Raw genomic sequence first — 27426 nt, 5'->3', positions numbered from 1 at the left:
AACTAAGCACATAACGATCGTATTGCAAACAGAATGGAGCAACAGGTGACTGGATAAAATCACAAAAAAATGTTACTCTGATATGTTTAATTCAAGATGAGTAATATGAGCGTTATATGTAATTTGTGTGGAAACTCGAACATAAAATTTTAAGTTTCTTAGGTACGAACTTTCCTGAATGCAGGTGTATTTACCTGGACCTTTTTATGCAAAGTCACTGGTAGTAGGTGATACGAATTGAACCTTTTGGCTGGGAAGAGGGCTTTATTTTCTAAGATCACCTCACTTTTAAAAATTTAATAATTATTCGAAGAGGAAAACAAGATTATAATGAAATGTAAAACCTATTAATATGTATTTTTTTGCTTGTACAATTTCTGGAATTTATACGAGTAGTAATATTCTTGACGCAATTGAGTTACTGACATAATTAATCTAGATTATCGACAGAATACAGGCAAACTACTTCAAAATAATAGATTTAAGAAAGTAATAGCGAAAATATAATGGCGCAAAAGCAAGTAGATACAAATAAATACGCAAATAAATATATTCAGTGATTGTAATAAGTGTTGTAGGTCATATTTTAAAAAATTGTTTTCGGTTAGTATTATTAGTAACTGGTAACAAGCAGTGATAAAATAATTTACAGTTCGGATTGATACAATTGCTGCATATTCTTTACTTGATCGTAAATTACATTAAGTTGCATTTAATTCCTGTTAAATTTAGGAATAATGGAATATAATAGTCGCTCAGCAAATAAATAATGTTTTTGATATATAGAACCAGAAGATTCATTAGCGTATTCACAACACCCGGCCAATGGAATTTATTACGAACCAACTAAATCCAGTCAATACCTTGACACCGGACTTATTTAAGATTAATTTTACTTCATACTAATCTCTCAGGTGTTCTCGTCCTTTCAGTTTTTATCAAAACTGTGTATGCATTTCTTATCTCTTCGGTGTACGCTAAATGCTCGACCTGTCGCACCCTCCTTGATTTGTTAACCGTAACAGTTTTCGTTAGAATCTCCTCGTTATAACATTTTCTATACCTTCTCAGATGGACATATCTCCTCAGCATACTTTCCACTAGAATATAATTTATTATTGGATTACCGAAGACCACGTTTGCTGCCTCATTTCATTCAGACCTCCATTTCGGTTTCGTAATGTAGGTTGTAGCTTGAAGGGTAAGATATGTTGGGGGAGTATAGTGGGCAGTGTAGAGGGACGAAGGAAGAATTAGAAATATAAATTCCAGAAGCTGAACCTAGAGAGGCGGTTTTGAAAATGGAATCGATGGTGAAGAATCTCTTCGGATGATGATGACCAGTGGCTGTGGTTATCGAGTTCAAGGGCCTGGATGTAGATCCTTACACTGTACTTTACATGTCTCCAGTTTTCTACCATATGAAATAGGATACCCCAGACTGTAAACTTACTATCTACGGGTTAAACATCCTTGGTTTGATATCCTGTAAACACAGGAGCCATTGCCACATCTTCCCTTATCTTGTCCGACTAAACTTCTGCGTACATTTCTCATGTCCCGTATGGGTGTTACATGTCTCATGTCATAAACCTTGATTGATTACTCTATTAATATTAATTATCTATTTTATTCTCGCGAATGAGATATAAAAATGTTCAATGGTGTTTTCCAAAATCAAGTTATCTCCCGTTATTCGCTTCTTTCCACATTAACGGACCACTAAATTAAGACTAATATTAATAATTTGTTACAAAGAAAGGCAAACGTGGAGGAAAATTATTGAAATGACATGGAAAAATAGCTTATTTGAGGTTATTTCAGTTGATGGATATTCCGTTTGTGTACTTCTGGGCCGTGTGGTCTCATATCACAATTGGCATCATCAAAAATTTCTTTAAAATACGTTTTATTGTCATCTACGTTTGTCTTTGAGACTATTTGTTGACTTCTGTACCAAACTGAAAACGTAAAACTACGTGTAATGTTCGAATCATAGCATCTGTTTATTAGAGTGTGTGTTTATATAAATAGATATAGATGTATTTAGACAGGTTATGTTTTGTTACATAGTGAACACATACAAGAATGTTTCAAACAAATTTAAGTTTAATTTGTTAAAATATATTTATGTGAAAGTGCCATTTGAGTTAAAAACATGGGAATATTCTTGGTATTCAAGAAAGGCAAATTATACATATTTTTGTCACATTTATTAAAACAACAATCATATGTGGAACCGGAATAGATAACATTAATTACATGCCTCAATTTATTATATAATCAATAACTTTTCACTTTGTATTTATGTGTATCATGATTCTCTGTAAAGAGCGATGATTTCCTTAAACAGAATTAATAAGTTGTTCTTTGTAACGGTGAAGTGTTTTAGTTGCTATTCTGAATAAATTTTAAATTATTATTTAGATGACTTTGGGTTTCAAATGGAGGTGATCCCATGTAATTAAGTAGATGAAACGTGTTGTCTACAAATGATTCCATCTCGTTCTGATTTTCCGATTACGAAAACATATGAGAACATATTGGTATTTGAACTCTGTTTTCTGACAGTGTACTCCTAAGTTTGGGGGATGATTTGTACGTTATATTAAATAATAGTAAAAGGTTGAGGCTGCAGGGACGGTCAATCTGTAGCATTGCCGCCAACTTATTCCCCTGGAGCGTCTCTCTCAATAAATCGAATGGCGAAGTCTGCGAGCCAAGTAAAAGTGGGGCAGCAAAATCCATAGTACTCAGCACCCCATTATCTTAGTGAGATTTCAGGTTCTCACGGCTGTGAGTAAGACGTCTTACTTGCACTGGCGGTTAGAAAAATAGATAGTTTGACGTACTCAATTATTCCTTGTTGTTTTGGATGTCTTTATACTAAAAAGATTAAATACAAGCTATGATATTTCTTGCTAAAGTCTTTCGTACTAAATTTACGGTAACAGATAGCGTGTTGTATTATGATACATTAAACTACATGTTTATCTTACCGTTCAAATGTTCAGAAATACTGATCTATCCCCGTAACTAACTAACTAGATGGCTTACCGAACCCGAAGGTTCATCACCGAATTAACCAAATCCTTCCACCGGACCCTGTCCTGGGCCAACAAAATCCAGTTTCCTTCAACTCCTATTTCCCATAGATCCCGCCTGAGATTATCCCCCCATCTACGTCTAGGTCTCCCCAGCGGTCTCTTCCCTTCAGGTTTCCCAACCAGTACCCGGTGCACACCTCAGTCCCATCCATGCGCGCTACATGCCCAGCCCCGTATGTGTTTCAATATCTCTTCATTACTGATGATAAATAATAAACGCAGACTTTGAGCTTGTTTTAGGAAAGAAATGTTATAAAAGTGTTGCGATACATACAGACGGATAAAAACTCGAAACAAATTCAACAAAATAGTCTCCCAAACACTCTGTCCGAAATATTAAGAACTTCTTGGCCAAAAAAAAACAGTGTTACCTAATTTTGCCATTGTGCTGTCAGCACTCTTGCTTCATGTTATGGAAGTCTAGGTTCAGAATGACGGCCCGATACCAGCTTTCTACTAAATCGTTTGTAGTTCATCAATGACAAGTCACTTTACCATCATACGCAATACAACGTTTGAAATTGAAAAGATGTAAGTAAATATCCAGTCTTATTTTTGATCAGCATGAAGTGCATTCATGTGGAAAAACTTAACACCGAAATTTGTAAACGCAGAGGGAATATTTTATGTTGGGATTCAAACGTGTGGCTAGAAATAAATAATGTCTCAGGCGGTCGATGAAGAAAGTAAAATTTCTCTTGGGTAATCTGTGACATCCTCTCGCCCCTTATATCTGAACATCATAGCTGGACGTCTACAATACGATTCGCTTATTAATGATAAATATCGAAAATCAAGATCCAGCGAAGGGGAAGGACGAAACCAACATTTTATAGCATATTTGACGACGAAGTGGGAAAATATCTGACGACCACATTCCGCTTATAATTTGGACCTGTATATGCGAGCTACATCCTAAATCATAATTTACGAAATCTAATTATAAAATACCTAAACGAAACAAAAAACCGCAAACGGATAAAATATTATACTGGAATTAATATAACGAAGTTTATATCCAATGCACGCAAATAGTTTGTAACATTCTCATTGGGTTATTTTGGCAGAATTGATATTAGGTCCACGCTTTGGACCTTGAAATATTTCAATAAACTTAATAATAGCAGCACTTTAATGAAGTTTAACTTTACACAGCTATGGAAATGCAATATTCAAAGTTGAAGTTTGCACCTCGTAAATACAGACTTATGTCTAGTAAATAAAATTACAGAATAAAATTTTCTAAAAGTAAATGCTAAGAAATTAATAATTTCCACTATTTAATTTATCAGATCGATTAAATTTGGAACAAGGAGAATAAAGAAGAGAAAAGCATGTATAAGGGACAAGATAAATATATAGACCTATTTTTCAAACAAAAAGCAACAACAATAAGAAATAGATAGCATGAGAAAGGTTTCCACATTTGAGTATTTAATAATAAAGTTTATTTTTTAAAAAAAAATATAGTATGGCTGTGAGGAACTGGATTGAAAAGTTTTTACAGGTGATCTATTGTGAAAGCAGTGATGAATCTTCAGTATCAATGACAGCTAGAAATTTCTGGACTACTTGAATAACAATCAACAGCACAAGAACAGCTTCGAACAATAAATTTATTTATATATGTTTTTACCGAACGTCACGTTTGAGTGGTTAGCACTCCTACATCGTTTTCGGGAGGTCCGTGGTTAAAATGTCGACCGGAGATGGCTATAATGACTAAGGATTTTTTATGGTATTTCTCAGTCCTTCCAGGCAAATTCAGGTAGAGTACGTTAAATTAGACTACGACAGCTTCCTTCCACATCCTTTCCAGTTCATTATTCACTATCATTGTCATCCTCTCATTCGGCGCTGTATAGTCTAAAATACTGACAGCGTCACTAAATTTTATAGATATATATATATATATATATAAAAAGTAAAGTTTGTCCTGCTACGTGCCGTAAAGGCGCATTGGGGGAGTGGAGGTATAGCTCCTCTCTTCCTTGACCTCGGCACTAGATGGGGTGAGTGGTCAGCATCACGCCCCGGCTGGCTTTACCCTCGGGAAAGGACCCCGTTACCCATTGTAGAGGAGGCTGGGTGGGCCCCAGAGCCGATCTGGACGCAGAGGCTAGAGGAAAAATCCTCTGCCCCCGTCGGGGATCGAACCCCGGTCGTCCAGCCCGTAGCTAGTCACCATACTGACTGAGCTATCCCGGCTCATGAGGTACAGCTCCTCCCTTTCTCGACCTCGGCACTAGATGGGGGTGAGTGGTCAGCGTCATGACCCAGCCGCGCTTTACCCCGGGAAGGGATCCCGGTACCCATTGTATAGGAGGCTGGGTGGGCCCCAGAGCCGGTCTGGACGCAGAGGCTAGGGGAAAAATTCTCCGCCCCCGTCGGGGATCGAACCCTGGCCGTCCAGCCCGTAGCTAGTCACTATACTGATTGAGCTATCCCGGCTCATTATTTATTTATATATAAAAGGTTAAAGTATAGATATTTGAACTCAAAACAATCTGTAAGATCTGAGTTTTTCACAGCGGTGAGTATGAAGATTTCTGTCTTCTGGGTCGTTGCGCTGTGTAGTCTGGTCGATGTTAACCAATGTTTCAGAGGTCATACTGCCTCCGTCATCATCGCCCTGATGACGGAGGCAGTATGACCTCTGAAATGGTAAACATCGACCAGACTACACAGCTCAACGACCCAGAAAACAGAAATCTTCAACACAATCTGTCTTATAACACAGGGAATATTCTTAGAAGTTAACCATTTCCATATTAATGATATATTCCACTTACAAATGTTGACTCATCTATCTATTTTAGAGTTTTTAGTGGCAGAAATGATACGTAAACATGGAAATGTAACAGAACAAATGAACAAGTAAACAGCATGATAAATGTCAACAGAAACAAAACAAAAAATGAGTGAACTGTCCAGACAACTACATTTGTATGAAATCTCTTGCACTAGGATTGAGTCTGCTATACAGATTATGGGAAGTGTTTGTATTTTTTGGACTTTTTAATTTACTTCTTAAAACGACAGCTGTGTAGGGACATGTGGTTTTCTTAAATTTCTATGTTGTGTGAGTGTGTGTGTCTGTGGTTGTGGGGGAGGAGGCATTTATAGAACTTCATTTAATTCAACCTGTAATCAGCAGAAAATCATGTTACATTTTCCATTATGCAACTGCACGTCAGAAGATACGTTGGTAAATCAGTGACAAAGGGAACATTTTAATGGAATATACTAAAGAAGTGGCATCTGTCGACAATACGAAAACCCACTTTCTGTGAAGTTAGAACAAAGCTCACGACTTTATTTTCATAAGAAATCAGCACATTGGAGAAAACCAAATTTATATAGCACATTATAATACAGTCCAGTCCAAAAATTGCAATGTATTTTTTCAAGTGCCGTCTTAAATTCGAGTAACATCCTCCCATCTGCATGTAGGTGTCACAAACGATGTATTTCTTTTACGTATTTAAAACATTATAAGTTCTGGGCCCATAGGAGAACCTTATTATTTCGCAAGATACGGAAAAAAGTAGAGGTAAAAATTGTTCTAAAATCATGTATTTAAAATCTCAGATGTTTGAATTTTTACCTAGGATGGGCCGTCGCGGTGTTACAGACTTGGATTTATTATGGCGATGTTGCAACCCTGATATTAATTTTAATTATTTGTTACGATTTTCCTTCACTTCGTGTTTCTTTAAGTACCTGTGTCTCATTCAATCCCAATTGCTGTCAAGTCACCGTGACACCATCGCCGTAATTTTTACTAATGCTACTGCAAAAAGTGTAGCGCCACATGGGATTGAAGACACATGATTTACTACAACTTTTCTCTCTTTATATTTTTCGGTACTTTTACAAACCAACAGAGTTCTCCATCGGCCCCAAACATACGGGACACTCCATACTAATGGAAGAGTAAAGTTATTTAACTTCTCAATTTGTCTGTTACCTCGAATTTCATAGTTAAAAATCTTTAAGTCATATTTCTCTACAATTTGTTTTAATATTCATCTTGTATTTACCCCTAAGTCTTTTATCCAAATTTTTCACTCAGTATTTGTATGTACATATAAAGTGGTGACCAAAAAATAGACAGGGTAATACCATTAAAATATCGTATATCTTAAATAAATAGGGAATTGAGGATTTGGACTGAATTCTTTAAGCTCAGGATAGGGTCTTGTAAATACAGCAGAGAACGTTATATTTCCATAAAAGATCGGGAATTTTTTAGTTAGTTGAGCGACTCTTAGCTTCTCACAAAGGACTCTGATTAGTGCATTCACTTCTTTAGTTTCCACAATGCATGACGCATGTTCCACCTTTTCCATCTCTTTTATTTCAACACCATATGATTCTAACAGAGTAAAAGTTATGAAGCTCCTCCTTGTATAATTTTCTTAATTATTCCCTTACTTAATGTTAAAGTCAGGTGTTGTACAGCATGTTCACTGATAAAGTTATACGCAACTGTCTCCGCCCGGCTCCCAGCTGCAACGGCTTGACTCTCCGACAAGCGCTACAAGGTTTCCCGGAACGAGTCTAGTATCGCTTCATAAAAACAACAAAATCAATTTATCTGTTCCTGCCGGTGTTTGTAACTGACAGTTGTGTTAGTTAAACTTTATCGTGTGTTAAACTTCATAGATAAGCGCGCTGTTTAGGGGGCCTGCATGTTAAACGTCGATCTGAATTCGTTGTGAAATTAATATATAACACGATGGGTTATCACGAACTAAAGACGGAAAAAAAGAATATTGCCCAGCCAGTAAGCATAGTGACTGAGCTGGACAACTGGGACTCAGTCCGAGTCAATCAACATGCCTAGAAAGACGGCGCGTTATCTGGAACACTGGGGGCAAACCGGCTGGAGTGTAAAACTGACCTCTGTTGTCAATAATTCGTTGAGAAGTAAAATAATTTCATTGGAATGAATTGTATATCTTACACAAATTTTTAGACTGTTTTTCTTCGCATTGTGGCATGGTCCGTAGGAGTAGAGACATCTTTTGTTTTATCTTAATCAGGACATTAGATTCTAGAAACAGAAATTGTTGTGGTCGTGACAACATATTCTAATCATTATTTATGAGCCAGAACAAAATTTGTAATTCAGCGCGTAGGTTTACAATGATGAAACTATAAGGTTTTTAAATCATTTAAACTTCGGTTCAATTGCATTATTTTTGTTTGAGATTCCATGAAGAAATTATGTGACATACTCAATTTTAAGCTCTTCGCATTTTCACATATGATAAAGATAGAAAAAGACTTGAAGTTAATAATAGTAATAATAATAATAACAATAACAATAATAATACAATTTAGTTATTCATTTTTACACACTGGTATAATTTTGGCGCATTTCTTTCACCGGTACAGAATACGACTTTGAAATGTGTGATACATACCACCTCTAGGTTTTTAAGTCTTCAGTTGTATATATTTATGTGTTTTGACCTATAATCCATCCATATTTAATTTGTCATGCATAACGCAAATATAAACACTGTGATGAACCTTCGGGTTCCGTAAAGAAAGTGGGCTATTCTTTGACGTCGCTTTGAAGACGAAAGCCAAATATATTTTTTGTACAGAATATGTAAGGTACACAAATTGTCACAAGCCTAATTCCAGTACTTCGTTATATATAGCCTTATAACAAAACTGAATACAGATTTGGTGCTACTGTGATGCTGTTTTACAAGACAAAGCACGAAATTAAATAAAAATCCTGTTAACGAAGGTTTAATATTAGTCATAGATTGTCTGCTCTACCAATATCTGATTTATTATTAAATTATGATAATGTATCTACTATGCAAGAAGTTCGCACGGCCGCCATGTTTATATTGTTGGTAATAGGGATTCAAATGTACAAAAGTGGGCGGTCGCTATTACAATTATTTATTTACTTAATTTTCTTTTCTTCCACAGAGGATCTTGAAAGAGTTTCAGTTGTTTTTCATTTTATTAGCCTCAGTTGTGAACAGAAATGTGGACATGATCATACCACCAGTTTATCTTTTGTTATAAATTGGGGAAAGGGGCCTAATAGAAACAGCTTTTGGTTTTTGAATTAAAGAATTTATGAAGACCACTTAGATTGATGTGTTGCGTCTACGCGCACATTTAAATACCGGTTTAAAAAATAGTGTAGGCTCTCTGCTACCACAGTTTAACCTGCAAGTAAGGCCCCTCGGGGTGTTTCTCCGAAAGGTCATCAGCGCTGTTCATTCTACCCTATAATCAAATTGTCAGGGATGGAAAATTATGACGACAAGCTTCTTCCACTCACTGGGGCAAATCAACTTACAGCATTCGACCGAGTGGATGATGCTGTTTCTTGAAATCCCTGTATATCTCTCGCCTCTTTTAATGTATTATCCTGGCATCACTGAACAAAACGAGTTACAGATACGCTTCTTCTGTGGCCTAATGTAAATGCTGAACACTATTGTTTCAGGGCCGTGTTTTCGATGAAACTAACTACTACAAGCAGTTAGGAAGAAATTGGAAGTGCATTATTTATGTAACTTTAGATCGTCTGTTGTTATAATTTCATGAGTTATGGTTATTAAGGCTTAAGAATACGATTTAATAATAATATTACTAATAATTTATTTGGAATTCATAAAAAAATTTAAAATAAAAATATAATTCCTTCATCCCTAATGATGGAATCAGTAAAATCCTCTTAACTGTAGGTCAACGTCTACCAGACCACACGGTGTAACATCCAAAAAGACACCCATTTTCATGTTCGTCGCCGTGAGAACCTAAGATCTCACACACGAATTGCTGTGTTTTGGCTGAAAATTTAAGTTTCCGAAGAAAGAGCTGCTTTCTTTATTTCCTTCACTTTAACCCTGATGATGGAAGCAGTTTGTTCCTTTGTAACATTGGCGAGCAGTAAAAATACTGTACGACACAACCCACAAAATCATCGATATTCTGTAACCCATGTTTATTTTATTCTGTAAATCATGTACTTTAATTATAGAATTGTCAGACGTACTGCTTGAGTAGGAAGACGGAGGACAAAGGAAAGGAGATTGATGGAAATTAAGAAAACTATGGCGTCGAAAATGTAGGCCAATATGAAGAAGGAGGGTACGAAAGAGGAGTAGGAGAAGAGAATAATATTTGATAAGAAGGTAAAATAATTAAAATCATTTCTCTTAATACAATCTACACACATATTGTTCCTGATTAATTTCTTCTTAGAGAGAGAAAATATAATGCAATTTTAAGCTGGAACCAACAAATTGATTTCAACTCGTATATCACACGTACACTTTAGCAGTTACATATTCAATAAGATATCGAAATTGTTAAACTTAGACCCTGATAGAGGTCTGAGTATAAATACGTCGTCTGAATTATCAGAAATGCGCTATTGCGAAACGTTTTCCCGATAATAACTAACTAAGAGGGAAGCATCAATTTAAGAAAGTAACAATGAGCCAGCACTTTCATCACACCCATCAGGGAAGATCAACAGTACTCTAAGAAATCAATTTCCAATTTGTGTTTCTCCCGCGCAAATTGTCTTTTATGCCATCAAAATTGGGAACAGAATGTAAGATCTTACATGTACCAATTCCAAGCAGGATTTTGAATTTAAGTATCACACATTCTTCTGTATGGCGTCTATGAAATAAATAAAGGAAGAAATAATTACGCGTGTCATATTCATTAACTAAACGTCTCCATGACAAGGATATTTATTCAACCGTTGGTAATTATTTAACCTTCCAAAATATATAAAATTACTTGTTTTATATTTTTAGATTTTGTCACTAACTTTATAATGTAAGATATTTTTGAAGATTTATGTCTTCTGGGTTGTTGCGCTGTGTAGTCTGGTCGATGTAACCAACGTTTCAGAGGTCATACTGCCTCCGTCATCAGGGTGATGAATATGAAGATTTCTGTCTTCTGGATTGTTGCGCCGTGTAGTCTGGTAGATGTTTACCAACATTTCTGAGGTCATACTGCCTCCATCATCAGGGCGATGAGTATGAAGATTGCTGTCTTCTGGGTTGTTGCGCTGTGTAGTCTGGTCGATGTTTACCAACGTTTCAGAGGTCATTCTGCCTCCATCATCAGGGCGATGAGTATGAAGATTTCTGTCTTCTGGGTTGTTGCGCTGTGTAGTCTGGTCGATGTAACCAACGTTTCAGAGGTCATACTGCCTCCGTCATCAGGGTGATGAATATGAAGATTTCTGTCTTCTGGATTGTTGCGCTGTGTAGTCTGGTCGATGTAACCAACGTTTCAGAGGTCATACTGCCTCCGTCATCAGGGTGATGAATATGAAGATTTCTGTCTTCTGGATTGTTGCGCTGTGTTGTTTGGTCGATGTTAACCAACGTTTCAGAGGTCATACTGCCTCCGCCATCAGGGCGATGAATGTGAACATCTACCATACTACACAGCGCAACAACCCACAAGACAGAAATCTTCATACTCACCGCTGTGAAAACCTCAAATCTTACATAAGATATTTTTGTGGCATCATCACATAGTGTATTCTTACGCTACATTTTTGTATTTCCTATCATCTTACTTAATATCAATATTAAGACCGAAATTAATGTAATAAGTGATAACGGCTCTAGTGCCATTTGACTTAGGATTCTGATGATTTGTGGGGTTACATATCGAAATAATGCAATTTTTATAGAAGTCTTGTGTAGAACGTAAAACAACAACAGGACCGTTTCTGGAGATTTGTATTTAGTTTTAGGTTTGATATTGATAATTAATCAACCATTTTATGTAGGCATATGACATATATGAAGATGATGAGAAGCATATTTTTATTGGAAACATTTCTAATTTATATTTCAATATTAAATAAGATGAAGACGCTAAGAAATTTTAAGGAATATTGGGAAAATTTCATGTAGGCCTAACTGAAATATGTATTAGCGGAAATTACACACAGACGTGGAACATTAATTACACTATTATTTAATGGTTAATATTAATTCTTTCTATCCTTTGGTGGAACGTACTGCCCTCATTTTGAGACTAGAATATGGAGACACCACGTTCTATGATCACCGGTAACCTCTTTACAAGACTGCTGTACTCACATCTTAGATCACAATCCACGTTTCACAACCGTAAAAATTTGGAATTTGAAAGATATTTATTCATTCACGCGTTCTCCTTTGCTGTGTTTACAGTTCGAAACGTTTTAAAGTAATATATATTTAGATATATTATGGCCAGGACTCGGATTGTAGTACAGCTGTGTACGTGCGATGTTATTCAGAAGAAGACTTTGTGCTGTAATGACTGTCGTTGGTGGGGGTTGAGTCTCAAATTAGCTCGAATGGAAATTCGAGTCTCTTATAATGAATGATTTAGTGAAATGCATCATGGAAACAGGGGGAAGTAAGTTTACTTGTATGAAAGCTGTGATATCCATGATATTTGGCGTCTGCAGAAGTAGGTTGGAGAGGGAGGTGGGAGGCTTAATCATTGCATTTCTTGAATCTCCTTGCGATATTGCAAGCACTTGTACTGAATTTGTCGGGGTATGTCCATGTATAAACTATGGAAAACGTTCCAACGTAAAAGAGAAAATGAAAGTAGAGGGGAAAAAAGGGGCAATGGAAGCAGAGGATGGCGAAAATATTACATTATACGAACATCTTGATTTGCATTCAAATGCACATTTTTCTTCGTTCTTCGTCTTCTGGGTGATGTTATTATTCCGGCAGTGGCGTTAAGAATTAGTGAACGCGTAAGTGGCATATGTACCTGTCAAATAATACATTCTTTGAACACGTTCTTTTCAATTTAATTTAACTTATATCTGCCAAACGTCTGTATTTAGCGATTGGCACTTTTATCTTTGTCCCAGATTCGAATCTCTGCCGAAACCTGATGTCACTGAGAATTTTTTTTAACTTCAGGCCCTCAAAACAAATCATACCACAAACCGATTTCCTTTCAACTTATCGTTTACACATTGTCCTACACTCTACGCTACAGAACCACGAATCTCAACAGTAATGCGTAGCCATCACAGCAGATAATTTGGCAAATGTTTGCCATTCACGCAGTTGTTCGCTGCTGTCAATGTGCCTAGAATTCAACGATGGTAATTTTTAAAATCTACGATAGCTCCTTATTTGCCAAATTATATTTCTGTTGCACACACAATATATGGACCTATTCTGAATTGAATAATGGATATTTTTCTTTGTTAAAATGTGTGTACTTTATTTATACATTCTGTTTAGAATGGACACCCTAAATGGAGAATTTACTTGGGATAATCGGATATATATGAGAGGATTATTTTGAATAAATATTAGGTATATCATATGTGGGGCTTGAATATGTGAACTGGTTTCAATTGGCCTAGGATAGGGTCGTCTGGGGAAATTTTGCGAACACGGAAATTAGCCATTACATCCCATAAAAGCTGAGAGATATTGACAGTTTCAGCAACTCTAGATTTTCGGAAGAAAGACCTGCACCCTAAAATTCATTAGGTGAAAACTTTAAATGTGCCATTAACTGGTAGACTACCCTTAAGCCTTTCACTTCAAAATAAAACACACCAGTAAACAAGATCATTATTTTTATATATGAAGTTTTGAAACACTCTTCTTGTCGTTGAGCATGGCGCAGAAAAGTTTTCACTCTATTGGATCGCTTAAAAAGACATTTGTGGGTTCTGACAATCGTCATAAACATTTTCGGCTCTGCTTAACACTTTAAGATTTGAAGCCACATGGATTTAGAAGTGATAGTGTGATGAAAATATGAAAAGCGACTTAAATCAGTTTTGTCTGTAGATGCTGTTAAGTTAAAGGCGCAACAGTATTGCTTGGAATGGGAATTTAACTAGATTTTTAGAGTCTTTTGTTTCTTTAAAAGGATTCCGTCCCCATCCACACGCACCATAACTAACATTAGTTGCACAAGGAGAAACCAGTGTGAAGGGCTCACTTTCGCTTAGGAAATAAAATGCGTCGTTATAATGGCATATGCCATATTGCTAAGAATATTTTATTTCTCGCAAAGTTTCGTAACATGAGAAACGGCAGCTAGTAAAACTTATTTGAAACTTGTAATTGTCTTTGTGATACAAAGTTTTCTTTGAAATTCATGTCCATGTGTCTTCGCGGCTGGACTTGAGTTACATCTAACATGAGATGGTAGAGGCCCACGGATGTCCAAAACAGCGAAGACAATGCCACTGTGGACAAAGGCACTAAAAAGAGGCAGTCGAGGTGGAGCTAAGGCCTGTGGAAATTAATGGGGTCCACTACATAATAGTCCTCGGTAGAAGCCCTGCGAATGGATAAAATGGGTTTCAAAAGCCCCAATGGGCTAGACACAGGATAGTAAGAATGGGGGAGGGGCAGAACTTCAGAATCAGGAAACGCAGAGAGCTAAGCCCCTAAGAAATAAGCATCCTGAGGATGGACCTGGGTGGTAAAGTCACAGAAGTCCAAGAATTGAGGGAATTTCCTGGAGCTGTCCCAAGAGAATACAGATACGTAATATAGTTAGCTGCAAAGTTTCGTTGAATAAATAGTCAGCAGACCAGTTGTTGTGTTCTGACTTAAAAATAGGAAACCAATGGTCTGGATACTCCACTGAATAGGCTACCGGCAGTAGAGATTGCCAACCTGTGATCGCGGGCACCTTCATGCCCACGGAAGCTTTCTCGGGTGCCTCGCGACAATTTTAAATGTTTAAGTTCTTAACTTTCCAATTAATTGTCACATTCTTGAAACATTTACCATGGAGTAGGATTTGAGACTTTCACTGCGAGTACAATCAATAAAATCTTCTTGGGTAATCAGCCGCGTTAACTGGTTTACTACGGTAACCAGTTAACGCGGTTGATTGATTGCCCGAGAAGATTTTATTGATTTCCCATGGAGCCAGTTGGTAAAATAGATGCGAGAGAACAATAGTGTTCTTAAAACTTTAATTCGCTTTTTTATCCAGATTCATTCGGTGTCTGCAAAAAACGATAACCTCCTCCCATTCCCCTCGCACCAAATGCTGCTAATCCCTGCTCAAGACTCTAGCCGATCTGGTTTTGACTCTGTCCAGAGTCAAGGCCAAGTCTTTTCGCCACAAGTGTGACCCATCCCTTACTATACCAAGGACTTCACACTGAGTAAAGCAATCGAAGTGCACAGCTGATCCCCATTCTTCATCGCCAAGTACCAGTTCTTGCCGTAGTAAGTCTTGACTGCCTGAAGCCGTACCCTACGGCGGCCCGTATAAGCCTGTGTAGTGTAGTGTTTGTTAGGGGCGCAGTCGCTACCCTGACTCAGCAAGCATGATCTGATGACGTCACTGCTCTCCCCTTCACACAGAGGGAACTCAATCTTTCCGTTTTAACGATCACCCTATCCGGAAAGGCTGCGTAGCTAAAAGGAGATCAGCAGTAGCAGACCTTCACAATCTTACTGACCTAGTTTCTGGATCACTTACCCCTTTACTTTGAAGGGATTATTTACTATTTATTATTATTATTATTATTAAAAAGAATGACTTGTAAGATTCCTTTTCGGGAAGAAATAATCTGGCAGTTATGTGTGTCTTCCACAATGTGGTTCTATATCGACGTTTCGAGGGTTGATATATAAACTTTTAATAATTTAATGGATCAAACCCTACAACCAGTCAACTTTAGAACCCTTCATGTTCAAACCCTGAAAACGGAGGCGGAATTTCCAGTCGAAACTTTCCTTATGCACTCACAAGACTACACGACGCAAATAGAGGAGAAATTTAAATGAGCTATTTTGACATGGGAGACTGGGGTTCGAACCCCGATGGGAACAGAGGATTTTCTTTTGTAGCCTCTGCGTCTAGACCGGCTCTGGGGCCCACCCAGTCTCCTGTCCAACGGGTACCGGGTTACTTTCCAAGGGGTAAAACGCGGCCGGGGAGTTATGCTGACCACTCACTCTCATTTAGTGCCGAGGTCAAGAATGAGTAGGAGCTATAACTCCTCCCCCTCAGACGACCTACATGGTGTGTGGTGGGACTGAAAAATAGATTTTGACAGCATGGTTGACATATTTTTCTTTGTTGTTCCATAACAGAAATTTTAGAGAGAAATATTTTCCTTATAAATCGTTTTTATATTACGTTAGTTTCTAATAACTTATAAGCTTTATGTCATAGTTTTCTTTATATTTCAAGAAATTCGAACAGACAATGTGATGTAACGCCTGAAGTAAAATCGGGGCGTGAAAAGGAACGAACAGATTAAGGTGTAGAGCGGATGGGAAGAGAATGGGGGATAAACGGGGGAGAGGAGTTAAAGGAGCGAAAGGAATAAAGTAAAGGAAGAAAGAGAGATGACGGAGGGACGGACAAATAAAGGGAATGGGTAGAGAAAAGAAAAGGAGGTACGAAAGGATGTGGAAAGGAAGTTGGAAGGCGAGGGACTGAAATACGAAAGGAGTCTTCCGCTTTGAATTTCTAAGACATTTTAATACTAGTTAAACCCATTTATGTAATGTATTCGTATTTTAATTTTTTATTAACGTAATTCATATTTGTTATTGTAGTTCTCAATTTAATTTTGAAAGTTTAAAATTATTTATTCCATAACAGTTTCGTGAAATAATATGCATTATAGACCTAGGCAATTAGGGTCTGCATCTTACGTCTGTAATTACCATAATGTAGGCCTATTTACAGTAATTTCATACATTTCTTTACCATGTTCACAAAATGCTGCCATTGGATCCTACACTCAACCACTTGTATTAAGACTGATGCTAATGTCAGTTCATGAATTTACTTGTAGAAAAGCTAACCAGTTCAGTGATAATAAGAATGTTCCTCGAAAAGGTGAATAGAATTTTCTTAGGCGTTCATCAAATCTCCTACTTTACGGAAACTAAATGTTCATTACCGTGGCCACAAAACCCAAACACTAGTCCCTCCGGTCCAGCATAATATACTGATGATTCTCTAAAGGTGTTTGTGACAATGATTAATTCATAAAAGAGCAATTGGATACAATGAATTGTCTCAGTCATATTTTGTATAAATGCAAAACATTTCAGGAGTTAAGTGCCGAAACGTCGTTAATATAAATTATACTTCAGATAATTGTCAACTCCAAGTATACTGTTCGTAAATTCACTCAACAAAATCCATGAAGTAGGGTCCTTCTTAAGCAGGTAATAATCGCTCAGATATTCAATTCTGAGCCTCGTACGGAATCCGAATGTTCATTTACGTGTTCAAAAAATCCTGCCATCGCCACTAAACCCTATCCGAACTAGATTAATCCAGTCTAAACATCATTTGTATATTTAGCTAAAAATAAACATAATAATCCTGGAATTGGTTAATTCACAATGTAGCATAAATTTTGTAATTGAGAAGATGTCACTAAATAAATAAATAAATAAACAAATAAATAAATAAAGAACATTACGAAATATTATTTAGTGTGAAATAGTCTGAAATAGTGAGTTTGAAGTTCTCCCCTCTCTGTACGCCTATATATAATTTTTAACCCTAGTTATATTTGTTAAACGTCAAAATGAACCTTGAAGCGTACCTCACATGGCGTCTACCTTCATTTGTCAGCCACAAGACCCCCATAACAACACCGTCTACTGTTTCCACTACTGCAGTATCCGGAGAAACCAGAAACTTATCACGACATAAATTAATTTCCGTCATTTTAAAATATGATCAGGGCAATACCTGGAGGGGAGTTTGCATTGTGGGGTGTGGTATATATACCCCTAACAAACACTTGGGGAGTTAAAGTGTTGAGTTTTGCTACAGTGCCATTGGTGAAATTCAGGCTTTGCCGGAAGTGGGCGTTGAAAGACAGCGTGTTGCCTCGCTGCCGTGTTCTGAGTCCATCTCGATAGCAGGCTGCCTGTTCTAACCTGCATAATGACGAATGTTCGGAGCCATTTCCTTCCACGCTCCCAATCTGAGGCAGCAACTCACGTAAACACACTTCTCGACTAGGATTTGAGGTTTCCATGGCGGCGATTACGAGGATGGCTGTCTTCTGGGTTGTAGCGCAGTGTAGTCTGGTACAAGCTTACAAACGTTTCGGAAGTTCTTGCTGCTGCCATCGTCAGGGTGACATTCGTAAGCTTCTACCAGACTATATAGTGCTACAACCCAGAAGACAGTCATCTTCCATTTATCGACGTTTGGATGGCCAGTTGTGGGTACGATAGCTGAAAATTGTGAACAGTGATCTACGAATCCTAAAACGAGTGTTCGCTTTATTACCATGTCAGCAGTTTTTCTGTCTTGTACAGTCATGTGAGAAAGCGAATATCTTTAAAATTTCGTAACTTGTGAATATCGCCGTCTGCCAAATTGGAGTACTCTTTGGAGTACACTAACATTCAAAAGACGTCTTTATGTCACGTTCGGGCGACGGAATCAGTGGGACAACCAAGGGAATAATAGCTGAAATAATGTAGACTTTATTTTTGCGACAATGCTATTCACGGTTACTGTTGTAACAGTATGATGAAAGACTCGACAGACAGACAGACAGACATATAACCACGGACCATTAGTTGTTTTTCTCTTACGTTAAAGAGAAAATAATGCATGAAAACGAAATTTTCCACAGCAGATATAGTTTATTTTACAAAATTAAATCTCTGTTTTAAAGTAAAAAATGAGAAACTCTTAATAATGGTATATTTTAAAGCCTAGTTCAATTAAAGACGGAAATTTCTTGACTAAATGAGCGACTAATTAGCTCATAGATTAGTCCATTAATTGGCTGTGCGCCTGTCTGCCGGTGACTGGATGTCATTACACTAACAAATATTTCAATTCTGTTTTTATTTTAGTTACGGTCTTGTGGGATTCAAGGTCATTTTAACGCTAACCTTCTACTCTAACCGTTGGGTAACCAAATTTATGCAGTAAACCTGTTCAGATTGTAGATTGAGATGTTAAATTTAGCTTTACCATTTTATACCCAAAGCGTAGCTTCTTTGTATTAGAATAAGCTCTAAGTGCTTAACATTCTTAACGCCGCAACTCTGACTGCCATTCGATCTTCAAGTCGGAGAGATTATTTCAACCTAGTCATATCCGGTGAATACAATAAACATGGCTTCTGTGCAACATGTCGGTAATTCAAATTGAAATAAAATAAATTTAATTAGAAATAACTGAATTTTGTTTGCCCAGGACAGGGCCCGGTGGAGGGCTTTTGTTAGTTCGATGATGACCTTTCTGGTCCGTAAGCCATCTAGTTAGTTGGTTATTAGAAATAACTGCGTGCGTCGAATGACTTACAGACGACGTCCTTTGGTTCACTACTATCTGTCTGAAGATGAACGAAAAGAAAAAAAGATAAATTAACGAATTGTAATAGTATTTAACGACGAAATAGCACATATTAAAGATAATAAACAGCATGACTGTTTAATTTTCAATTATCCGTTTGTATTAGAATAACATACAAATTAATAAACAACACACAGTAATGAGTACTTGTTTACATATGAAAATTATGCTTGTTAATTTGATGAACGTGGTGACATAATATTTCAATAAAATGAATTTTCCCCTCCACACTTACACACTTCAGTACCCTTTTTTGCAGAAATGACGTAATACCTATTTTTTTAATAAATAGGAGGGTACGGGAGGGCCGAATATTTGTAGAAACTGGACAGAGTTTGCAGCACGCATTAAAAATTAATACAGAATATTAGTTAAGAATATGAGGAAAGGGACCACTTCGAGACCTGAAAGTTTACGTGATTATAATACTAATAAGGCTGAAAATGAAATGTTACTGGACTCATTTGTTTTAGGACATGCCTCGTTGGTGTTCTCTGAAATCAGTTGAGGTTTCGTAAAAGCGGAATTTAAAGACAAGAGAGCGACTATCACGTCCGACACTTAACAAAATTCGAAAATACATTACCTTGACCATAGGCCTGCGCCAGACGACGCCGTTCACGTCTTCACATATTTTTTGGAGATTAATTTCAACTTTACCTTCTCATCTGCGCGTAGGTCTCCCGAATTATGTTTCCGGCGGTTCTACTAAGAATTTCAACCTCGCGCGTGTTACATGCCTCGCTGTCTCAGCCCTTCTTCATTTTCTATAGTAAATTTTGAAAAGGACACAAATTATGAAGCTCCTCAATCTAATATTGTCTTTAAGTTCGTGTTGCTTCTGTCTATATCCTCAGTCCCCTGTTCTTGATTACCGTGTCTGTTATCCTTTGTCAGTATCCATTTTGCTTTACTATTTTTTTTTATTTGTGTTCTGTCTGACGACAGGTCCATATGAACAGGATCCTCCCATCCTTTTCTCGGACTGGGACCTGTTCATATACGTTCTTGGCAGATGATCCAGAAGTGGTTTGCCATTGCCTTCTTCTGTGTGTGAATGGAGTAATTGTTGGGATGCCACGGAGAAACCGGGGAAGCCCCCGGAGAAAAACTCCGTGTTACCTAGACCACGGCCTTGTCCAACACAAGTTATAAATTCGGGCACCGCCGGGTATCGAACCCGAGACCCCCAGTATTACAAGGCCAGCGTTCTAACCGCTAGACCACCTCATCTTATTATTATTTAGTGTTCTGTCTGACGACAGGTCCATATGAACAGGATCCTCCCATCCTTTTCTCGGACTGGGACCTGTTCATATACGTTCTTGGCAGATGATCCAGAAGTGGTTTGCCATTGCCTTCTTCTGTGTGTGAATGGAGTAATTGTTGGGATGCCACGGAGAAACCGGGGAAGCCCCCGGAGGAAAACTCCGTGTTACCTAGACCACGGCCTTGCCCAACACAAGTTATAAATTCGGGCACCGCCGGGAATCGAACCAGAGACCCCAGGATTACAAGGCCAGCGTTCTAACCGCTAGACCACCGTGGCTATTTTTGCTTTACTATGGATTAAGAATTTATTAATTTCCATACTGATTTTTACTTAAATAAACCTTCTTCTGTTCATGTATTTTAAAGGTTCCTGCAACATGAATTTCTATTGTTTAAAAAATCTTAAATAATTAGCTTCTAAAAGATGGCGAGACATGTTTCCTTAATATTTTCATCATCATAGTCATTTATTAATTTCTAGGCATGTTTCGATTATACACATTCAAATTTTTTTACGTCACTGGAAGCTCCTAAGCCCCGGATTTTGAATTTCAGAAGTCGGTTTTCAATTATCCTGTCAAATATTTCAGCCCTTTCTATTCACAAATTTTTATTGTACTGATGTCTAATAATCCGAGTCTCTCCCCTACATATTCACCATATTTGCAATACGTCCTTCATTTCATATTCTTCGATACTGTAAGGAAACTTATTTCTGCTATCTCCATTCTTCTTATTTGTTCATTATTTGGAATTGTATAAAAGCTCCGGTACGATTATTCAATTACTCTATCGCATTATTTTTCTCCTGTTGATTTCCCTATATAGTCTGGAGATGTGGTAAATCGACAAACGTCAAACTAGTATTGGCTATATAATGACTATATTCGTCTACGCGGGATGACTAGTACAAAGCATGGAAAAATAAATGACTGACTAGCGTTATGCCACTTAAGCCCAAAGCTACTACACCTAAGTGGAATGAGGAAACTGTAAAAGGCAAATGAAACATGGTGGAAATAATATGAATGCAATGTATTCTTTTCGATATTCGTTATTATTCCTTATTCTTTTTGTTTCTACAATACAAGGCACACACAAATATACAGTTACCAAAATACCGAGGTGAAGCGGCCAAGTATAACCAGGAACCTGGGAACGAGGTGAAAATGGCACAAAATGTTTTACCGTCAACTTAATCGCTGCTTCTAGTCTGCCAAGATAAAACAAAAAGTTTCGTAAACAACTGAACTAGATTTCCATGCATCCCACATTGAGGAATATTATTCACGAATCAGATTTCAATTAAGCCTACCTTCACATAATAAAACGACTTTAAATTCATTATACTTAAAATCGTTTAATTAAAATTAATTAATTTGATCCTAATTATACCAACAGCATCCAAAAACTGCTACTTTTTAGAACAATCAAATCGTTAAACTCATAAAGAAATTATGGAAGATATTCGCCTTCTCTTTAATTTTAGCAGGATTTTATGTTGTAAAATGCTTGATTTATATTTATTTGCTTGTACGTATATCTTTAAAAATAATCACCAGCTTCAAGTTATTTTGAACAAATAACTTTCGTTCAACAAACAAAAGTTCCATGTTTAAAATTAATTCATAACTCTCAAAAAGTCAGAATTAGAAATACGCGATTAATTATATGCTAAGAAGCTTCATTAATTGCCATATTAATTACTCTAGTAAGGTACTAAGAAATATTTTATTAGAGTAAAATTATATACAAATACGCAAGCACAAAGTGCTGAATACAAAGGCCAACAAACTAATTTTATGACAACGATAATATTAAGCGGTTTAGGAAGTTATTTGACTCTCATTACAACTGAGCGTTCCTGAACGTCGCCTGGACTTCTGTTACATTAAGCGTTTTTGAAGGTTGTTTTGCTTTAGGTAACATTGAGCTATTTTGATACCGGCTTAGCCTTCTCTATTATTATCCCTCAGGACTTTTCTTATACTCACTGCTAACAGACACAGAATAAAAAAAAAGATTATACAGCGGTTCGCATTTGTGGCCCTAAACGCACCGAGACACAGGCATTTAATAGGGTACATTTAAAATCATGTTTCAGTGCGTTAATTTATAACTTTGCTTGAATTACATTAAACACATAAATTAACTTTCGATATATCGTTTTAAGTGCGTAACAAATGAGACACGTTTTATAAAGCCGTTTTTGATATTAATAAGATATTTTTATTATACCATGTATGTAGCTCCTTTTGAAGTTGATAAAATTTTACTCCTATTCCTAGAAATATTATGGATGCTTCAGACGTAAATGTTTTCGCACTTGTCTATCTGCTTTTGTTGCACAAATAAAAAGTTTATTGATTTCGTATTTGCGAACTCATAGGTTGACATGTAGTAACCGCGTTTATTTCTCTGTATTATTTCAATTAACGTACGTCTTACGTAGAAGACCGGGCATTATAATTACAATTATGAGACGCTGTGTCATTCAATCTTTGAAATGTTTCACAAAATCAGTAAGCTACGTTTTTATTATCTGTCAACAAGCATGACTCGTTTCTGCGCTTAATTCGCATTGTAGTTCACTCCGAGTCCTTATTTGTTCGAATTAGGTAAGTTAAGATGACGGGAGAAGTGGTCATATTAACCGTGTTAGCCCGACTAACACGGTTAACATGAAATCTCCGTCCCAAAATTTCTGTACATCAAACGTCATACACAAAATAATGTACAGGCCTCGATCCCAGGTACCTCAGAAATTGGGGGAGGGAGTTCTGACTAACGAAGAGTGCAAGGGAAATACTTACAGTAATAAATAATACGTATTAGCTTCAGTCACAATCGTTGGAAATTTTATAACCCAAACATTTAATTATAAAAATCATGTAATATGTTGTTATTATGCTTAAAAATGTTAAGTACCATACAAGAAATTGACGTAATTTCTCATAGCTTTATATGACACTTAAGAAGGATTCACAGTTGTAATACAACTAAAATGTTATTGACTCTAGTGTCTTGCAAAAGAATCACTATTTCACTGTGCACTGTGTGAAAGTGTGTTCAAAATTCCGGTAAAATTTCATACTAAATGAATTTTTGGAGAAGTGTTTTCCGAATATGATTGTCAAAAGACCGTATACTGGTGTGCTGAATGATGGCGACTTCTGGTGGCTGCTTTCAAAAATCATGTTAGTGCTTGTAACGAGTGTTTATTACTAGCGCCACTGAAATGGGGGCAGCGCGAAGTAAAATTAAAAATTCTTATTTCTACACGCTAACACCGATACATCGCAGTGGTGTTTTTTGGGAGTTTTTTTCATTCTTTTATACAAAAGGAACACCAGTTTTAATGGACGAACACATGCACACTGTCGTATACCACTGCTATATTCATCTGTTGATAGAAATTCTTATGTTACTATTATTAAAGAAGTGGAATTTCATATTTACTAAACAGCTTATTTGCCTGGATTTTACTGAGAATATAATTTCTCGCCTTGGCAAACGTAAACATCCTTAGAATTACTTCAATGATGCATTAATTCTTAGTAGAAGTAATATATCACTACTTTCTTTTTAGAGTTATATATATATATATATATATGTACTTATTAAAAATGACGAAATATTTATATATATACAAAAAATTTTAAAATAAATTTAACTGCCAAGTTTAACCACGCGAATTAAAAACTGTGCTGTGTCCGCCCTTAATAAACACTGACAACTGTTCTAGCTCTAGACTGAGGAGTTGTGCAACACCAACACTTGGAGGGGGGAGGCCATGCTCATTTTCACAAAAGAAGTGGGGGGGGGGAGACACGCACCAAGCTTTTTGTTATGAAATGCTAACACGTACAAAGATCCTTTCATTAAATTGTTGTATATAATAACGACCATTCATAATTAATACGAAGCTTCTTCATATAATATATAATATTTATATTATTTATGTTCTTTTGTAGTGTTTATCTCGACAATTATTTTTCGTAGTGTCCACTTTCTCAGTATTTTGTTTCTTCAACGACACAGACTACTTTAAATCTTAGTTCTTTCCTCAAAAACAGAACACACAATACAAGTTCCCCCATGCACGCGTATGCTATGATTCGCACAGTTGTCATAATTTACTGCATAAACAAAAATTTCCTTCGGTATTAAATCATTAAAATTGTAGTCTATTATATCTACATTTTAAAATACAATAATGATATTAATAGTAGGCTAAAAACTGAATCTCACCACCACACTTCCACGCAAGCAGCCTTTTCTTTAATTATAATAATTTATGTATAATAATTAAAATTATACCAGATGAATTGTCGACTATTTTCATACTCGGGGGTAAGTGAACTTAGTAACACTTTTCCTTTCATTTTTGAAAAGCGGGGTAGTGTAGCCAGCTGACACCACACACTCTATAAATAATCGAAATCGAAATATTAATAATTCAGTTGTGGAAGATGGTTGTGAAGACGATAAATGTTCCTATGCAGCAATGTTAATCTGCTTCACTTTTTGATCTAATTCATAAACACTGACAAGATCATACCATTCTATATCCTTATTGGAAACACTGTAACGTTATTCATTTTAATTATATTGATATTATATTCGTATGTAACAGCCTTAATTGTTTTCTGTTTTTGTTCAATAATCACATGTATGGTTACAAGCGTTCATCTTGTCCTATTTACCATACACAGACACAAATGAAGAATCCTATCCAGTGAACTTGAAGCCAGATTCAATTAACTTCTCTCTTCTCTCAATGAACGAATAATAAATAAATTAACGATAGATAAATGTCTGTGAAATCCTCTTGACAGAAACACGATATTCACAACACATAAAATGGTGGAGGATCTGTACAATAAAGCAAAACGCGACGGATTTCCTCCTCAGTGTCTTTATCTTTTTCGTAATTGGTGAATTCGTAACACGTTTCGTCCCAGCAAAACTGAACTTTAGGACGGTCTTATATAGTTCACTTTTGCGCCCGTGGATTTTTATTATTATAATTTAATCACATTTTCTTGAGTGTTACATATGTATTTTCCCTTTTCCGAAAATATGTGCAAACCTATCTCACATCACAAAAGAAAAAAAAAACACTGGACAAGATGGCCTCCATGCATATCACTGAAATATCTACACTAGAACTGCCGATTATTGTGATTCTTGTAGAGATATCGATGACTCGTTTCATTCTTCTACTTGAGATCGTTGAACGTTTATACAAAGCGTTGATGTACTGCCCACTAAGTGGCGCTAGTGAACAGTACTGAATTCTTGTAGTAGCCGGCACGTGACTCTGCAACACACGAGAAGAGGTAAATATAAACATGAAGCAACTACCGCCATTATATCCTGGGTGCATTTTCTTGACGCTTGTAAAAAAACTAACCAAAAAAATCACATAAAACTTTTTTTCGATATGATATAAATTTAATGAAAATAACTAACTTCATGACGTATAACCTTTATTCAAAAATTCATAGTTACTTGTTTATCAGGAACTTCCCTCGTTCTACGGAACTCGGAAGCCCATCTCCACGTTCACAAAAACTTGGCCACTGGACACTATCGTGAGAAAGTTGAATCCACTTGAAACTTCATTCTATATCTCTGTAATATCCGTTTTAATATCATCCTACCTATACGAAATTATTTCAAGCGGTTTCTTTTAGAGTTTCCGCTGATAAATTTTGTATGCTTGGTACGAGTGTTAAACGTCACACACATCTTATTCATTTATTCTTAGCAATATTAGGCTAAGCGTACAAATGACGAAGTTTCTTAACAAGGAATTTCCTCCATGTCCTTGTCAGTTCCTTTCTTAGGTGCAAATAAGTTCCTCAACACTTAATTCTTAAGCGTAATATGTTTCCTTAACTCAAAACGAGAAATTACAGTAAGAGTATGCAACAAATTAGTTCATGACTGTGCACTGCAATTAATTTCCTAAGAATAAGATTTATGTTTGAATTGCTATCAATCAATAGCAGATTTGTATCTGTAATATATTGAATAGGCTTTTGTGGGGACAATACTTAAGACTTGTATTCTCATTGTGCCCGTTTCAGTTTTGTGCCAGACATATACATATAGTATTGGCAGAGATTTTTCGTGGTTTTCATCAGTTTGGCGGATATCACTCTTATATAGCTTCAAGTAATCTACGACTCAACCATCCTCATTATTATTAAATGACTATTATTGCCAGTGAGAAAAGTAAAATTTAAAACTTGTCATTGTAAAGACTTTAGATTTTGATAATTCGTCGGTTTCACTGGTCTCGAAATTACGATTTAAGCTCGAGGGCTTTTTATAATAGAACTGCGCAGCGAACTGCTTCGCTTAGAAGCACTGGATTTATTTGGTGATTAGGAATATAGGTAAAAAAGTGTTCCGTTATCTCTCAACACTTAAATCTTCAGTGTTTAACAAAATAAATTATTCAGCCCGTGCTATCTAAAACGTAACTAAACAACAGTCACGAACTATGGTAAAAAAGTAAACTAGAATCAGGCACATCACCGTGCAACAGACTTTCCCGAACTCCCCCTCTGACTCTCGAGTCCTGATCATCTCCTTTACTAGGCCGCTGCTCACGCAAAACCCGTGAAGGTGCGAAAGTGGTGTATTAATGAGCAAA

At 36.6% G+C, this 27426-nt stretch overlaps 1 protein-coding gene and 1 long non-coding RNA gene across 6 annotated transcripts in view; one reads left to right on the top strand and one right to left on the bottom strand.

Moving 5' to 3' along the window:
• LOC147873286 (uncharacterized) overlaps nt 1-27426 on the top strand; it is a 217756-nt gene that overhangs the window by 126152 nt on the left and 64178 nt on the right. The window lies entirely within an intron of this gene.
• The window catches only part of dac (dachshund family transcription factor), a 457012-nt gene continuing 451381 nt past the window's right edge, over nt 21796-27426 (bottom strand). For all 5 annotated transcript variants that reach the window (XM_087351712.1, XM_087351710.1, XM_087351711.1 and 2 more), the window contains one exon: nt 21796-26082. In XM_087351712.1, the coding sequence (XP_087207838.1) occupies nt 26030-26082 (53 nt within the window). In that variant the 3' untranslated portion in view covers nt 21796-26029. The remainder of the gene's footprint in view (nt 26083-27426) is intronic.

Source organism: Zootermopsis nevadensis, unplaced genomic scaffold (genome assembly GCF_977971745.1).
Source record: "Zootermopsis nevadensis isolate Lab colony 2312 unplaced genomic scaffold, Znev_1.0 Znev_ptg000020l, whole genome shotgun sequence".
NCBI lineage: Eukaryota > Metazoa > Arthropoda > Insecta > Blattodea > Termopsidae > Zootermopsis > Zootermopsis nevadensis.
Note: the sequence above shows the minus strand (reverse complement) of the source record. Positions and strands in the feature narration are given on the sequence as shown.